Source organism: Pteropus alecto, unplaced genomic scaffold, assembly GCF_000325575.1.
Source record: "Pteropus alecto unplaced genomic scaffold, ASM32557v1 scaffold7, whole genome shotgun sequence".
In the NCBI taxonomy this organism is placed as follows: domain Eukaryota; kingdom Metazoa; phylum Chordata; class Mammalia; order Chiroptera; family Pteropodidae; genus Pteropus; species Pteropus alecto.
The window spans coordinates 31,634,110-31,652,212 of record NW_006494614.1 but is presented as its reverse complement, the minus strand read 5'-3'; the positions used below and the strand labels follow the sequence as shown (position 1 = coordinate 31,652,212).

At 32.1% G+C, this 18,103-nt stretch overlaps 1 protein-coding gene across 1 annotated transcript in view; it reads left to right on the top strand.

Annotated features, from left to right (window-relative positions):
* HCRTR2 (hypocretin receptor 2) overlaps nucleotides 1-18,103 on the top strand; it is a 113,522-nt gene that overhangs the window by 73,539 nt on the left and 21,880 nt on the right. Inside the window, exons 2-4 of the mRNA XM_006926427.2 lie at nucleotides 2,764-2,942; nucleotides 9,912-10,155; nucleotides 16,647-16,762. Of these exons, the coding sequence (XP_006926489.1) occupies nucleotides 2,764-2,942; nucleotides 9,912-10,155; nucleotides 16,647-16,762 (539 nt within the window). The remainder of the gene's footprint in view (nucleotides 1-2,763; nucleotides 2,943-9,911; nucleotides 10,156-16,646; nucleotides 16,763-18,103) is intronic.

The window sequence follows — 18,103 nt, the reverse complement described above, 5'->3', positions numbered from 1 at the left end:
AGCTTTTTTGTGTCTCCAGCTATCTATAAGATATATGCCTATTGGAAGACATGGTAAAGAGGATCAAATATGTGGTGACAGAAAGAAATCTAACAATGGGAGGCAAACACACAGTGTAAATATATATATATATATATATATGCCTTATTGTTAAAGTGTACAGCTGAAACGTATTGGATTTCATTAACCAATGACACCATAAAAAAAATAAATATAGATATAAAAAAAAATTTTTTAAATGTTCAAGTGGATAGATCAGGGATGTTACAGAGGTGTTCTAGGCATTAAATGGCAAATTAGATTAAATGATCTCCAACACCAAAATTCTGTGAAACTCTGTTAAAATCCTGTCAAATAAATGCTGGCAATTTCCTTTACATCTTCTGCTTCAATAAAGAGCATAACATAATGGCATAACATGGTGGATAAGATTTAAATATAAGCTCCAGCACTTACTACCTACCTAGTTAGCTATCTAGTTAGCTAGCTAGCTATTAGGTAGGTTTCATTGCCTCTCCAGCCTCAGTTTCTCACCTGTTAAACAGGAGTATTAATAGCTATCACTTCACGGTATTATGAGGATTAAACTAGTTAATAACTTGAATTGCTTAGAACAGGGCATGACACATAGTAAGTAATAGAGAAGTGTTGGTTAAAAAATACTTGCTTTCATATTGGTTAGACGTAATGCATTAACACTGTTTTTCCATCACTGTCATTTATTACCACCAAAATATTGGGAGACAAACTAGAAGTAGTTATACTTTTTTAAAGTCTTATTTTCTTTTGTAGATTCAAAATTGCATCATTTGGACAATTTGTTGACCAAGTATCAGCAGTATGATACTTTTGTCAATTTTCTCATAACAAGCCATGATAATGTGTTAGTCAGCTGCTAGGATAGGTTTGTGCATAAGTGTGTGTGTGTGTGTGTGTGCGTGTGTGTGTGTGTGTGTGACGAGTGTTTCTGAGAAATGAATCATTCAGCAGCAGCACTTTCAGATCATAAAAACTAGTTTACCCTGATAAAATTCACCTGAGTTTTTGGTTACTAGTGTGCTGGAGTTACAGGAAGGCATAAAGTTTTTCAAAATTAAACCCTCATAAATTCAGGTATTTGATTGCATTAGCATCTGTTGGTGACCAAAGGGTAATTTCAGCTTCAGAAACTAGTAAAAGCATTTTTCAGTATATAAAACTCTTAAAAAATGAAGTATAATTGTCAGAAAGAAATCCTCATTCAATGACTTAAATTTAACAAAATGTACTTTTATTTCTTCACTATATAAGGTTACTAATCACTGCATCATTTGGGTACGTAGGAGACAGCTCTGACAGGTTAATGATACCCCAGGCAAATTCATAGTTACTTTCAGTGAAGCAAACCATCAATATATGTGGTAGCAGTGCTTATACCTATGCAATTCTGAAGCTAGTGATTATGTAACTTTTGGATACAACAGATAGAGGGAGGGCAGAGAATCAAGGACTGGATGTTCTTTCCATAAAGAGCAACTCAGTGAGATAGTACAGCTTTTAAACATAAGGATATACTGAAAGACAATGAAGAAGGACCAGCTATGGAAGTATTGAAAAGTATGTTTTATTTAAGGTGATGTTTCGAGGCCATCAAGAGTAATAAAAAGGAATATCGAGCTTCTAGAATTTATATGTGCTTTGTGACGACTCCTTCATTTTTTACAAAAGAAGGCAACCAGTATAGTGAAAAGCCCAGCTCTTCACTTGGTGTTTAATCCCAGTTGTTCTGTGCTTTATGAGCCATTTGTCCTTAGATAAGTTCCATAAATTTCCTGTGTCTCGATTACCTCATATATAAAATGTCGGTAATGATATCTTTCCTTAGGATTGTAACCAAAATTGAGTGACTTAAGTATATGAACCATCCAGTTCAGTATTTGGCAATAATGGGAGCTGAATAATTGTTGACTTTCGTGTTTTAAGCCTCTTTATCTGTTAAAATTCCAAATGCAGAATTTGAGAGCAGATAAGGGTTTTAAATGTCATGGATGAGCAGGCATTTTACTGAAAATAGATAGCTACTAACATATCTCAATCAAATATTTTCTGAGTACCTACTACAGGCTAAGCACTGAAGGAACAGAAAGAAGAATCAAAGATTCTTTATTTTCTGCAAATCAAAATTTAAATTTAAGTAAAAGTAAATACAGTCTTATGATCCATTGAGAAATGTCTTGCAAGGTAAATGAACTGATTTTAAGCATGTATTAAGCATTCACACAGACTGACCAATTCAGTGAAAACACAGCACAGACTTAAATTATCTTTCCTTTTCAATACTTATTTGTGAACTTTACAGGAATATTAATTAACTAGACAGTGTTTCTCATCCATATCTATTTTCTTTGTTTAGTTACTGTTAATCTATTTGGGGTGCTATAACAGAATATCGTAATCTGGGTGGCTTATAAACAGTAGAAATTTATTCTCAGTTCTGGAAGTTGAGAAGGCCAAGATCAACATACTGGAAGATTCAATGTCTGGTTCCTAGTTCATAGATAGCAGACTTTTGCTGTGTGGCAGGGGTAATGGATCTCTATAGTGTCCCTTTCATAAGGACATTAATCCTATTCGTGAAGACTCCACCCTTACAATCTTGCTATCTCCCAAAAGTCTGCCTCCTAATACTATCACATTGAAGGTTAGGATGTCAACATATGAATTTGGGGAGAATACAAAAATTCAGTTCTTAACAGTTACTATTCCTTTTTCTTTCCAAATTAGTTTGTGTAGCAGTGTGGAAAAACCACCACATGAGGACGGTGACTAACTACTTCATAGTTAATCTTTCTCTGGCTGACGTGCTCGTGACAATCACCTGCCTTCCAGCTACACTGGTTGTGGACATCACTGAGACCTGGTTCTTTGGACAGTCCCTCTGTAAAGTGATTCCTTACTTACAGGTAATTGTTTTTGATACTTTTTTTGGTTCAAACATGGAAACTACTGAAAAAGTATTTTCAATTATAGTCATGGTCTCTGTTAAGTTGACTAGTGAGCTAAGAAAAAAGTATATATACTTGCCCAAGAAATTGACAAATTTATGGAAAATAATACTTGAAACTTTCTGGGTAAATGAGTTAAGTTCTGGGTGAAAATAAAGCAACAGAATCATTATTAGATCCTGCACAAACTGTTTACTTCTTTGATCTCTAATTTTCTGATTATAAAATAAGAAATTTGAACAAAGTGATGATTGAACCTCTTTTGGGCTAAATAATTAAGGGCTATTTGTTTTTATAAGTGGTTTAATTTTATACTGAGAAATTAAGTGCTATATGATCAAAGCAGTACAGTAAACAAGTTTTAGTGTAGGTTCTGAATTAAACTGCCAGGTTTGAAATTTCTGTTCTGCCATTCACCAATTGTATGCTATCAAGCCAAAAACTTAAGCTCTTTGTGATTCATCTATTTTTAAAGGATAATAATTTTAATTATAGCTTCTTCTATGGTTGTCATTAGTCTACTTATATAATTTATATAAATCACTTGGCATACTGATTGCTCTTTGAAGATGATCTTATAAAAAACGTAGTATGCTCTCAGTATATATGTCATCATCATCATCATTAGTTGTTTTATTGTTCAGTAGTGAAAGCAGCTTTCCTAGAACTAATTGCCCTATAAAAAGTTAAGAACAAATATTTTCAGAGAGTAATTTTATGATTGATTGCTCTAAAATCTTTGAAAAAAAAATTACCAAGCTAGTGGCCTTAGCCATACTACTCAAAGACATGGGTTCCTTTTAGCAATTGGGCAGTGAGTAAAATGATGGCCACTCCCTACTGTGTTCTCATACTCCATATCCCATATCCTCTCTCCATCCCTCAGTCCAATCTCCCAAATGGTAATCATAGTATTTGGAGGAATGAAAACATGTTCCTAATTAAGAAAATTTGGTGTAGGTAGAATACTTGGACATTGACAAGCAAAAAAATGAATCTAGACACAGACCTTACACACTTTACAAAAGTAACTCAAAATGAATCAAAGACTTGAATGTAAAACACAAAACTTTAAAAATCCTGGAAGATAACATAGGAGAAAATCTAAATGACCTTGGATATGTTGGTGATTCTTTAGATATAACACCAAAGGCATGATCTTTGAAAGAAAAAATTGATAAGCTGACTTTTTAAAATTAAAAACTTCTGCTTTCTAAAAGACAATATCAAGACAATACAAAGACAAGCCACATTGGGAGAAAACATTTGTAAATGACACACATAATAAAGGATTCTTATCTAAAATATACAAGGAACTCTTAAAACTCAATAATAAAGAAATAATCCAATTAAAAAATGGGCCAAAGGCCTTAAAGGCACCACACCAAAAAAGTTATACAGATGGCATAAAAGTGTATGAAAAAAAATTTTCTCATCATATGCCATAAGAAAAATCTAAATTAAAATAACAATGAAATACCACTATACTACTATTAGAATGTACAAATTCTGGAACACTAGCAACACCAAATGTTGGCGAGGACGTGGAGTAACAGGAACTCTCTCATCCATTGCTGCTGGTGAGAATGCGAAATGGTACAGCTTCTTGGAAGACAGTAGTTTCTTATAAAATTAAACATGGTCCCACTATATGATCCAGCAACTGCACTCCTTGATATTTACCCAAAGAAGCTGAAAACTTATGTCTACACAAAAGCTACATACAAATGTGTATAGCAGCTTTATTTGTGATTACCAAAACTTGGAAGCAACTAAGATGTCTTTGAGTAGATGAATGGATATATAAACTATGGTATATTCAGACAATAGAATGTCATTTAGCTCTAAAAGGAAATGAGCTATCAAGCCATGAAATGATAGACACCTTAAATGGTTATTACTAAGTGAAAGAAGCCAATCTGAGAAAACTATATACTGTATGATTTCAATAATATGACATTCTGGAAAAGGAGAAATGGTAGAAAAGGTAAAAATATCAGGGGTTGCCAAATACTGAAAAAGATGAATAGGCAGAGCACAGAAAAAGTTTAAGGCAGTATGATGATAATATATAATGGTGGCTATATGTTGTTACATATTTGTTCAAACCCATAGGATGTATAACATGAAGAGTGAACCATAAGGTAAACTATAGAGTTTGGGTGATTATGATGTGTCAATGTAGGTTTATCAATTGTAACAGATGTACCACTCTAATGGGAGATGTTAATAATAGAGGAGGCTATGTGTATGCGGAGGCAGGGGGTATATTGGAAATCTCTATATTTTCTCCTAAATTTTGACGTATCTTAAAAGTATTCTAAAAAATGAAGTCTTAATAAAAATCAAAGTTGAGGGAGACCACAATAGCTTATTAATAGAACTTATATTGATTAGTCTTTTGGATCTGAAATATTACAAAGATATCTTCAGCCCAACAGTTCTTCAATGGCCTCTAAAAAGGAGAAGTGATAATTATTTAGATCAGACATTGTTGATAGAAATAAGTGAGAAATGCCATGGAAGTTATAAGCTTCATTACAAACATTAAGTTTAACTATGAAGTTAGTTTGTGTCAGTTGGCTGAAAACCATGATGGATAACAAAAATAAACTGCAGCATAATTTTTTGAGAGATATAGTATATTGAGCAACAGAGAAAAATATCCTCATAAAAAGTCAGTAAGAAATGGATCTTCTGGTATTGCCATGAAAACACTGGGGAAATCATAATAGCAGAGAATTCTAATATTTCACCATCCCTGTGGTACTTCCAGCAAACTTTGTATTTCTCTTGGTCCCAATAACCACCCAGGGGAAAATTTAAGGAATCTCCTTAAGTTTCGAGATGGCTTTAGTTTCCCAGAATCTTCTCTTTGCTGAGAGAGACAATTTCATGCTCTCCCCATGAAACAAGATTTCCTGGTGGAGAGTGAAGCGATAAGGGAGGGATGTCTCATCCTGTGGTAGGTGCGATCCTGCTCTAATACGCAGTGATACTTTTCTACAGACTAGGTATTCCAGATTCTCCTATGAGCACTCGAGGACAGAATGAAGGCAGTGTGAAACAGGAGTGATGCAGGGTATTGGTCTCTCTCAAAGTAATTGACAGTACTTTTTCACAGAGCACAGCTCACCAGGTCCTACCAGGTCCTACAGTTGAAGGATCATGTTCACCTCCTGAGAGAGTCTGCTTCTCTGTATACAGTGTCCCGTCTAATCAACTCCTCAGCTGACCCTCTTTTCCATAGGCCAAGAAGAAAACTACTGATTAACCACAAGATCTGAATCAGATGGAACGGACTAGATCTATTCATTACCTCATTCAACATTACTTCTTGATGGGAAAGTTGTAAATGCACAAAAATTTTGGCACCTTGGTAAAACTAGTATCTCCAAATTCTTGCAATATTTATTGCCTATTACCCATACATTTTTCCAAATGGAATGAACAGTGTTAAAGGTCAATAAGTTTATTATTTAAATTTGAGTGGTTTTCCCCCTTAGTTGTAATCTTCAGACACTGATGGCTTTTGTTCCTGATGTGATACTTATGTACTACTGAATATTTAAAAACATATTATAAAGTGTCTATCTAAATTTTCAGATTATTTGGTTGCATTTAAGATTCTTTGGACATATAATTTTCTATGATTTAACTTTAGATGTGTGAGTGTTATAACACATTGGCAAATTCTCAAAATCTTAAAAATCTCACAAATATAACAAATCAGATCAATAATTAAAATGACACTTTTGTATCTTTAATAATTCTACAAATCCAAGACCATTAAAATTTTGGGCTATTTGCTGAGTAATTATCATGAATTTTTTAGAAAGTTATATTTTAATTTTCTTCTCACACTTACAGGAGCAGTTGGCTATTTTTTGAGTGACTTTTTAAAAAAAAAATGCAGAAAAGGCTCTGCACATAAAATGCCAAGAAAAGAAGAACAAAAGCCAAATGAGATATGGGTGGTAGGCTCCCTCACTCTCAGTCACATGTTACCACCTTCCAATCTATTAGTGCCTGTCATCCAAATCTGTGATATGGCAAAATTTTGTTTCTTATTGTCATAGATCTCTGAGGTCCTTTTGTCATATTTATATGCATGCATTAAACAGATTTATTGTCTACCAAAGAAAGTTTCCAACATTATCCTGGCCATAGGGTGCCCATAGTATAGGTGAAAAGTCAAGCACCTGACAGCAGAAGTTTACATCATCTCATTTTACTTCATTCACAACATTTAAAATCCTCACTAGATTCATGTCTCAGTGATTAACCATCAGATTGATCTGAGCTGGTATCGAAATCTAAATGAAAAAGGCACCCGAAAGTACACTCCTAGAAGTGAAAAAATTGCAAAAAAAACCCCATCTAATTTATAATCATTTAGGATAAGATGCAATTTTGTAGCTTCCCCCAAGAAAATCTTGTAAATGGATATTAGTATGTATTATACACCAGCAAATATAATAGTCACACAGTAAATATTCAATCACTAATTTCCAAGGGTCCATTCAATGGATTCTACTGTTAGATTAACCATACAATCATATTCTCTCACAATGGCACATAGCAGAGAAGGCTCACTGAACCTCAGCTCACTGTTGGCACTGGACGGTAGTCTTTCAAGTGAACTGTTTTAAATTGATTATTACTATCTAATAGTAGAAGAAAATATTAGAAATGGTTTTGTAATTTGAACCATGCTACTTCTATTCCATTTACCCACATTGATTAGAATTAATGAATAATAAATCACTAAGCCTCATTGAACATTTTTCACTTCTAATTTCTCAATTGGATAAAGGTAGCCCTGGCCCAACAACTATGAAAGGTCAACTGTGCAGATCTAGACTGTCACAATTCTATTCCCAAGTTTACAATAGTATCAAGGAGCCTCAGGTGCTTGGCATATTTGCAGGGAAGTAATGGAGATTGGGAAGAGAAGGGGATTGTTTTGGAAAAGAGACTTGAACGTACTTTAAGGTAATGCCAAGGAATTCCCAGGACTCATCAACCAATCTAAGCCTACTCTGATAAAGTTGAGCTCTTTAAGTTATATTTAAAGTGAAATTAACCTTCAAGAATTTAACATAGTTCATGACTTTGCTTGTAATTTCTATGACTATTCTTTACTGAAAAGTGGTCAGTTCCAATTAAAAGCTAGAATTCTCAAGTTGAAAATGGAAAAGAAAACTAATAGTATAATCATCATTATCATTGCCACAAACATAATAAGTAACAACAAACACACATTTATATGCTAACATAGGACTAGGCTTTTTACATCTCAACTGACTCTCCCTACAATTCCATGGTTGGGTATTAGTATCATGCAATTTTACAGATGAGAAAACTGAGTCATAAAGACTTTAAGTAACTTACCCGAGATCACATATTTATCAAGTGAGATGGGATTTATGACCAAAAAACCAGGTTGCCTCATTGATTTCAATGACACTCTGCTGCCTTTCCAGAATCAAATCACAACAGCAATAATCTTATTCTGCAATGTCACTCATTTAACAGAAAAAAATAACAACAACTATACATAAGTACTGAACCTGGAAAGTGAGTGACTCAACATTGCGCAGCTAGCTAGCTGGTGGAAGAGTGATAATAGATAGGTGATCTTTATTCTTAACTCAGAGTCATTTCTCCTGTGCTTTGCTGGCTCTTAGATCTCATTTATTCATATGCACTAATAGTCAATGCATCAATAAGGAAGGTCCTGATGTAAGAAGCAGAGATACCTGCCCTTCTCCATATTACGGGATCACTACAACTAGGAAAGAAAAAAGAGAAAAATGATTCACATCTATTACCTTAGATTGAGGCTTACAACTATTCATTAATTCAAAATATATTTGTTAAGTATATAAAACACTGTGCCAGATACTGGGGACACATTGTGAGGGGGAAAAAAAAATAGAGTAGCAATTTTTCCTGCTATAGAGCTTTGCTCAAATAGAGAAGACAGATAATAAATAAACAAAATAATCGTATTATCAGTACTGAGAAAAAAAATAGAAGTTTTAATAAAAAAATAACAGAAAAAAAAGAATGAGGCTTAGTTTTAAAGATGGGATTTTGAGAGTGATATCAGAAGCAATGGTTCATTTAGTATAGGAAAATACATTAAATATAATTGCATAAACTGATCATGTAAGTGTAGGCATGCTTAACACATTTTCTTACTATTTTCTTAAATTTCCAAGTTTAAGTATCATTTGTGGTGCTATTAATTTTATAGAAATCTGGACTAGGTGAGCCTATTTGAATTTTAGAGTTCAGTTGCTTATACCTGCTATGAGCAAACTATAATAAGGAGATCAATATACAGAATTCTCTTTTAACATAAATCATGACTTTCTTTGGGTGCAACATGCTGGAAAGGAACTGATATTCAAATAGCCTTTGTTGTTTGAAAATAAGAAATGAGATACCCATAATTCAAAAGCGCTAATTAAATGCGACTGCAATCAAATTTCTATTTGATAATTCAAAAGAAAGACAAGTCATATTACTCTCTATAGAGTGCTCCAATTCAGACTACGCATATATTTTTTTCCCATTTGAGGATATGATTTTTCCTATCAATGAAAAAATTTCAAAACAAAATAATGAGTGTAATTATTCAAGGAATGCCAGATTATAAATTAAAATGTTTAGCATAAAAAAGGTTACAATATTTTCAGTGCACTTTTTTCATCTTTAATAGGAAATATGTTTTTTTCCTAATATATTTTTAATATTATTTTTGGCAGTTTTTTTTTTAATAGAAAGTACTGCATGAAAAGTTTTTTGGCAACTTTGAATATGGTATCTTTTGTGACTACTTTTTAATAAGGTAAAAACATTAAAAGTGATACATTTAATACCTGATGCTTCTCTTTTATGATGTCCTTTTTTCTCTAGACCGTGTCAGTGTCTGTATCCGTCCTCACACTGAGCTGTATTGCCTTGGATCGATGGTATGCAATCTGTCACCCTTTGATGTTTAAGAGCACAGCCAAGCGGGCCCGGAACAGCATTGTTATCATCTGGATTGTCTCTTGCATTATAATGATTCCTCAGGCCATTGTCATGGAGTGCAGCACCATGCTCCCTGGCTTAGCCAATAAAACCACCCTCTTTACAGTGTGCGATGAGCGCTGGGGCGGTAAGTAAACTATGGCCCACGAGCTGACATTTATATTATAGTTGCAAACTGAACTTTTGATTTGCCTAGCCATTGTAAAGCTGGCCTTGTACATTTCATTGGCATTTGTTAATATAGTTTTGCAATACCATGCAAACCAAGTTGAAACCCAAAATAGTTTTACAGAATAATTCTACCTATTTTGGTTTTTTAGAAATGCTATGTATTATTATCTAGCTTTCAAATAGGGGATGAAAGGAGGAGCTTATTCCAGAATTCAGATCTGGTTATATTAATTTTTCTTAAATTCTCTACAACAAAAAGGACTCATTGACATGAATCTGAGTATGCATTCTGGAATAATTAGCATTTTATAAGGTGATACAGTGTTATATTGCCTCAAGTGTCAACAATGGGCTACAAATAAAACTTGAATTTTTTATTTTAAAACCATATCCTATTTGCAAATATAAATGAAATTGAGTATGTGGATCTATGCTACTCTCTGAGTCAAATTATCTAAATTTTCTCTGTTCATAACATATTAAATGATAAACTTGATCGCTGGCATAATTATTATGTAATTTGAGAATTATATTAATTATGAGACCTTTTTGTGTTCCCATATGATATATATAGTAGTTAAATTTAAAACAAGCAGAAATTTGGAGATCTTATATCCTTTGATTCAAAACACTTAGTGACAGTCTTTTAGGTTTTTCTGTAACAGTGGAAACACTTCTAGCTATGCCTGGTGATGGCACAAATCTGAACATAGCAAAGAATGACAGAAAATAAAATAATCCTGCATTTCAACATAGCATGCACAAGTTACAAATTTATTGCATGAAATTTGAAGAAAACCATCTGTTCTCTTCTGGATAAGAATGTCATAATGGCTTATAATTAGGGAATTTAAACATTAGGAAAGCCTTGGTTTATTTGAAAGCTATGCATTTATGCATATTAGAAAATGTATCAAATAAAAAAAAAAACACAGTGCACTCAAGGAATTGGTTATGAACCTGATATCTTTAAGTGTTTAAATCTTTGAATTTATGTTAATCCCTACCCTGATACTTTTATTGGAACACCAAAAAGAAAAAAAGTCAGTAACTGCAAAATTAGGCATACACTGAGATTTTTCTATACGTTATCCAGAGACCTATAATAACTAAAGTTTCATAATTCGCTTTTTCTATTACCCCAAATACTAAAATTTTGTTGTTGTTATTGTTGTTGTTGTTGCTGCTGAGCTTTACCTTTTTTTCTGAGTGTGAAATGTGCCTTGGACAAAAGCGTATTTTGGACAAAAGTTTACAGAGGAAGTGCTAATATTTGGCAAAGCATTAAAGAAAAGCAGAATTTCTTCAGACAAGGGAGAAGGAAAAGGGTGTTTCTGAAAGCAAGAAAATCCACAAAATGGGCACCATCACTTGAAGAAGAAAGGAGAAGGGTCCGAACTGGTAGTTTCTGGAATGTAGGGGTATGCCGTCTAATGAATTGTATTTGGAAAGAAGGCAGGTTGAGGACCAATTGTGACATGTCTCCTATGTAATTGGTTTATAATGAGTTATATTTGGAAAATAGTCTAAAGTTCTCTTGGTTAGAATTCTTTAGTTAATTCATGATAAAACTGAGTCATAAATTATTGGCTCAATATGATGAAGCAAACAAGTACATTTAAATCTAAGCTTCCAACTCAAAAGTTGGATGGTAATTAGGTAAAATATCCACTTATTAGCCAATATGTGTCAGTAATGATTTATCTAAAATATTTTGGTAATTAGTTTCACATAAGTGTGTAGGCTGCTTTTATAAACTTTTCTTTTTTTTTAATGTTGCCCTGAATAATCGAGTAGCATAATTCCAATTAACAAAAAATTTACAAGGCTAGGGAATCTTGTCAGTAATTATGTTTAAATAAATAGCCACATCATTTTCTAATCACCTTTGAGCAATAAATAGGTAAAACTCATTTCAATCTCAAGCATTTTTATTATCTAACTCTAGCAGGGACATTTTCAAAAAAAAAAAAAAAAAAAGAAAGCAACTGTTGTTTAATATCCTCAAATCTAAACTCAGCCTTTAGAAGCCATTTAGGAAAACTATTTAAAAATGAGTTTACATTAGCCCATAATTACTTAAAGGCTAAAATTAAGTGATACCAAATTGAATTTCATCATCTTCAAAATCAAACAATAAGATCTATGAAATTAACTTTTTAAATATTAAATAAAATTGTTAATCACTTAATGTTTTCAAGAAGAATAGAAAGAATTCAAAGAAAGTTCTTATCATTTTGCTTATTAGACATTTACTTACTGTAATAATTTTTATATAACACGAGCTTTATTAATTTAGGCTATTTATAAGTTCATTTTCAACTTAAAATGTTAAAACTTGGACACATGTGTGATAATCATGACCCAAAGTCATCATAGAAAATTATATCTTATAGTGTGAGCTCCCTAAAGTTTAAACATCTTTAGAGTCTAAATACCATTTAGCCTGATTTAAAAAAAAATTTGTTGTGAAATATCTTTTCTTTGAGTTTAATTCATGAACCATGTTTCTTCTCTGTATCTTAAGTCAATAATGTAGTTATAAAAAGCAGATCGTGATATCATAAGTGTCTTATAACCAAGATTACAGTATGGAAAAAGCCAGTAAACAATGTGATCACTTGATTCATAACTATCATATTACATTTGGGAAATTCTTGAAAATGCTGTCTCATTCATGGTGCAAAATAACTGAAAACTCTGTCTTACTGAAAATAGTACTAGAAAGATGTACTATTCTACAGATAAATTATTTCTACAACTTATTATATTCATCTTTGCCTGTGGCTTGATGCATATTAGAAAATGTGTTTTAAACACCAAACTATTATCACAGCGAAGGTATCCATAGCTGTATTTAAAAAAAAATTACCTATCCAAATCCACCTTCCTCTATAAAACCATAAATTTTGGCAGGCACACTTGACACTCAAGAAAAAATAAAATATATGAATATTTATTTAAATAATATTAAATATGTTTATTATTTGTTTCAGTCATATCAATTCATTCTTGTAAAATTAAAAAATTTTTCTATAGTTATATCCATACTTTCTTGATTATGCGGTTTATAAATGCAGTTTCACAGGATGGATCCTATTGAAAGGAAAGTTAACTTTCTTTTTGCACTAAATCAAATGCTCATTAAATGTTGGATGAATAAACAGACAATTATATCTTTGATTTAGTTTTGGATACTGGAAATTCATAATCTCTATTGTCTGTTTATTCATCCAACATTTAATGAGCATGTACTATTTGTCAAACATTGTTTTGGATACTGGAAATTCATAATCTTTCTCTCCTCTTGGATTTTATTGCCAAATTGTTCTTCAGTGGTCTGAAAAAAAAATGGATTCCCTCTTTACAGCCAAATTAATTATGGCATCTGGCCTACTATTAGATTTTGAAAGTATATAAATATGTGTGTATGTGTATTAATAGGAATATTTATTGAAAATATTTTAGGGAGAATATAATAAAATATATTAAAGATTCAGGTAAACTTTAATGAATCCATAAACTTTGAAAAGACACTCTAAATTAAATATTTGGGAAATTATTTACTTGTTCATTTAGTCCTTAAACAGGTGTAACATGAAGTTTTTAGATAATTAGATTAACATATTGGCTCAATAATAGACCTTAACTCATCTGAGAGAAATTAAGTTTTATCTGTCTAATATATGATATTATTCTTTAATCTCTGATTTCAAAGCCTAAAGATCCTTATTTGTTGGTTGGTATATATGCAAGAATTTATTCAGATATGCCTATTCATCAGCTGAGGGGAGACACCAATTTTTAATGGTTGTCAATCTTCAAAATGCTATTTTCTAATTTAGGTAATCTTTAAGTGGAACAAATTTCATGTAGCTACATTCTAGGTTATATACGAATGCTTTGAAATTTATTGAAGACATGGCACATCAAGTACAGAGAGACGTCAAAGATAGTTTCAATATGTACAAATTAAAATTTCAATGGTATTTCTAGGTTTTTAATTAGCTTAGACTCTAAACATGAAATGAGGAATTTAAGATTATGATATTTCTCCAATTATCTATAAAAATCTTTTTATTGAAACAATCTATCCTAGCCTGAAAGTGTAATTTTGCTTGATCAACTTTTCTCTGTGTGGGTGTTCATCATCATAAGATGAATTTACAAGCCAATTACATATTTTCCAATTCTTTATAAATATGCTGACTGCTGACTGCTGAATGAGCTTCCTTTCTCATGTTTTAAACACTAAACGGTTATCACAGTGAAGGTATCCATAGCTGTACTAAAAAAAAAAAATTACCTATCCTAATCTACCTTCCTCTACTTATTCAATTTAGTCTGATGCAGACATCAAGGATTCACAGGTATGTAAGCTTCAAAGATGTATTTTTTTATGTGGGAAGCTCATGCGACACCTTCAAAACAAATAAAAGTTCAAAGCCACTTTGGTGCCTGGAAAGTGCTGAAGTCACTCTTCAGTTTCTTTGAAATCGGCTCACCAAATTCTGCTCACTTCAAAGGGAAAGGCTGTTTGTTATTCCTCCAGTCAGGCTGCTTGGTTTCTATCACTTTTTATGTAACTGGCCTGTTTTACAGGATAAGCTTGAAGGGGAGTTAGAAACTGATGAGCTAGGTGTGAGCCACTTGGGCCACAGAGAAGCTAAAAATGACACCTCGAATAAGTCTCTTAGACCTAGCAGCACAAGCACCCTGCTGTCTCCTCTGAAGATTAAGGTGGAGAAAAACATCTATTAGAGAAAGAAGACAGTTTAAGAAGGAAGAATAAGGAGAATATTAAACTTGACCAACTCTAAAAGATAAGGCTATGGAATCAAGAAAGTAGAGAGTATTCAACCCACAGATATGTTTAAAATATATTCAATAAGAATTAAATGAATGATTGTTCAATCAACATTATCATTATGGGGTCATCATCACGATTATTGTTAGTTAATCCTGACTATAAATTGTCCTTACCACATTTGATTACATAACAAAAATTCATGTTTCTATATGCCCTTTCTGAAGTAATGAAAATAATAAAATGCATGGAGGTGATAGCGTTAACTATCAATGATAGTATGAAACCAACCCCATTGCCAGTATCAAAGTCAAAATAATGAATGTAATTTTTAGAAGTGAAAAAAACCTCTTTGTTTTCTTAGTATTTAGTTGGAATTATTTTTAATTATTGCATTTAATATTCATGAAATTCATGTAGGATATTTTCTGTTTTCTGTTTTACATTTAAAAGTAGTTGGATCACTGTAATATATTAAAATACGATTTAATATATTATTTAAAGTAGAGGTCCTCAACCCCGGGGCCATGGACCAGTACCAGTCCATGACCTGTTAGGAATCAGGCCGTACAGCAGGAGGTGAGTGGTGGGCAAGGAAGTGAATCTTCATCTGTATTTGCAGCCACTCCCCAGTATCAACATCACTGCCTCAGCTCCGCCTCAGATCATCAGACATTAGATTCTTATAGGAGCATCTGTCTCTGGTTCCAAAACTGTTGAGGACCGCTGATTTAAAGCATTTAAAAACTTAGTAATGACTATATTTTAGAAAATCTCAAAAAATCAATGTTAAGCCATTTATTAATTGATTAATTGATCTTTAATAAATGTTTAATTTATGATAGCTATCACTTGTGTACATAGAATTAAAGATAAATAAGAAATGACTATAATCCTAGAGGTGCTTATGCCTAGTGAGATAGATATTTAAAAAAATACCCATATTGGTTTAAAAATTAACTTTAAAAAAGCCCTAAAAATCTCATTTTTATTAAAAATGAATGCATACATACATATATACATACATATACAACATACTTAAAGAATAATTTTGTATATGTTCTAGTAAGTCAACAAAAAGAATCATTATCAAATGTTTGCTATATTTATTTTTTTGAATTTTTTTCCACATTTGAAGGTACAACTGAAAACAGCTTCCCATTTCTCAGGAAACGTATTTTAATGAGAAAGAATCAACTGAGTTTACATGCTCTTTTAATTTTAAATAAAGTATTAGTAATTAGTTTTGATTGAATCATGTCCCTTCTTATAAATGCAAGTAGAGGACAATCCAAATTAATTTTCATTAAGTGGCCACATTTAATTAAGACAAGACTTTTTAATAAATGAACACTTGACTTTGGATAGATTGTGGCAGTACAAGTTAAGAAACGGCTAATTATTCCTCTCTGTGTACATTAAATCAAATTAAGATTTCACATTTAGTATGTGTATATAAATATATATGAGCAAATGTAAATATTGTAAATTATTTTTCGCTTTTGTGTATATACGTGCCAGTGAATGCGTATAGAAGGTAAATGTAGGCAAATGTGTACTCTGAAGAAAAAACATTGACAAAGTTACCTTTTAAAAAATCTATGAATTATAAGATATTATTATTTTGACTTTCATTCCAGGTGAAATTTACCCCAAGATGTATCACATCTGTTTCTTTCTGGTGACATACATGGCACCACTGTGTCTTATGATATTGGCCTATCTGCAAATATTTCGTAAACTCTGGTGCCGACAGGTATGCATTTCAAATAATTTTCTTCTGTTTTTCTTAGGAAGTACTTAAAAACAAAATTTCAGAGTGGATTGAACCAACAATTATGCTTAGCAAAGGATTGTGTATTCTTCTAAAATAATGAATCTCCGACTATGCAATATGATTTGGCATTTTTTAGGGTGATATTTAGGGAATGTATTTTATGAACTGCCTCAATAACTTTAAATTTTAAATATCTGTGATTAATTGACAATTTTTGTCTAGAACTAATAATACAAATTTTACTTTTTATAAGAAATAGGAAATAAACTTCTTTTAAAGATTCCTGAGACTATAAGTAAAGAACATTATATTTTTGATGAAATTAATGTAATACATTTTATTTTATGAGTTAAATCTCCAACTTCAAAGATTTTTTTTTTTAATAACAGTAGAAGAACCAAGCAAAATTTAGAATTTTAGAAGCTATAGTTCTGATTTGTGAATAATGGAATTTGTTAGATAATTCTGCTCTGTCAGTGAATGTATTCATTCATGCAGTTGTTCATTCACCAAATATTTACCATATTTCTTTTTGCCTGCATGTCTGATTAAAAGCTAAAAGCTCCAGTCTATGTCACTGATTAATTCATAGTCTACAGGAGGGGAAGAGTCAGATCCAGAGTGAAAATCACCATAATAAATATAAGCACAGGGAATCAGAAGAAGGCTTAGTGGAGGAGGATCTAATTCAGAGCAGGTAATTTTAAGTTGAATCATGATGATTTGTAGGAAATCACCAACCAACACATGTAGTGGTTTATAGAGGTACAGACTAAGAGTATAGCTCAGTCTTTTACTTGTTAATTCTATCTTAAAGTGCCACATTACTTACAAATGTATCTTTCTTCTCTCTCTTCCTCTTTCTTGTGCATGCTCTCTCTTTCTTTCTCTCTCTCTCAAGTTACTGCCCGTACTTTGAGCTTACCAGGCTTGTGGAAAGCCATGCCCTTAGTCTGTTTGTTCTAATGTATTTTATCCAATTAAAAAATTTATTGGGTCATTTTAATTGATTAAAAGAATTTCATAAAACTTTTTTTTTTTTCTGAGGATGAATTTTAATTTGGGTCTTCTTCAACCTGTGTTACTCAAAGCAGTTTTTAAGACCATCTTTTACTGGTTGGATATGATCAACAGTTACATTTTTCAATCCTATATGTCCCATAATTTCAATTTTTTTTCTTTTCCTCTATTTTTTCAAAGAAATAATTTCTTTCATGACTTTATAAATGCAGCCAGCACCAATACTTATTAGCACTCTGTTCCCCAATAGTTTTGGTACGTGTGACTACTCAAGGTCTAGGCTGTATGGTAACAAATGTG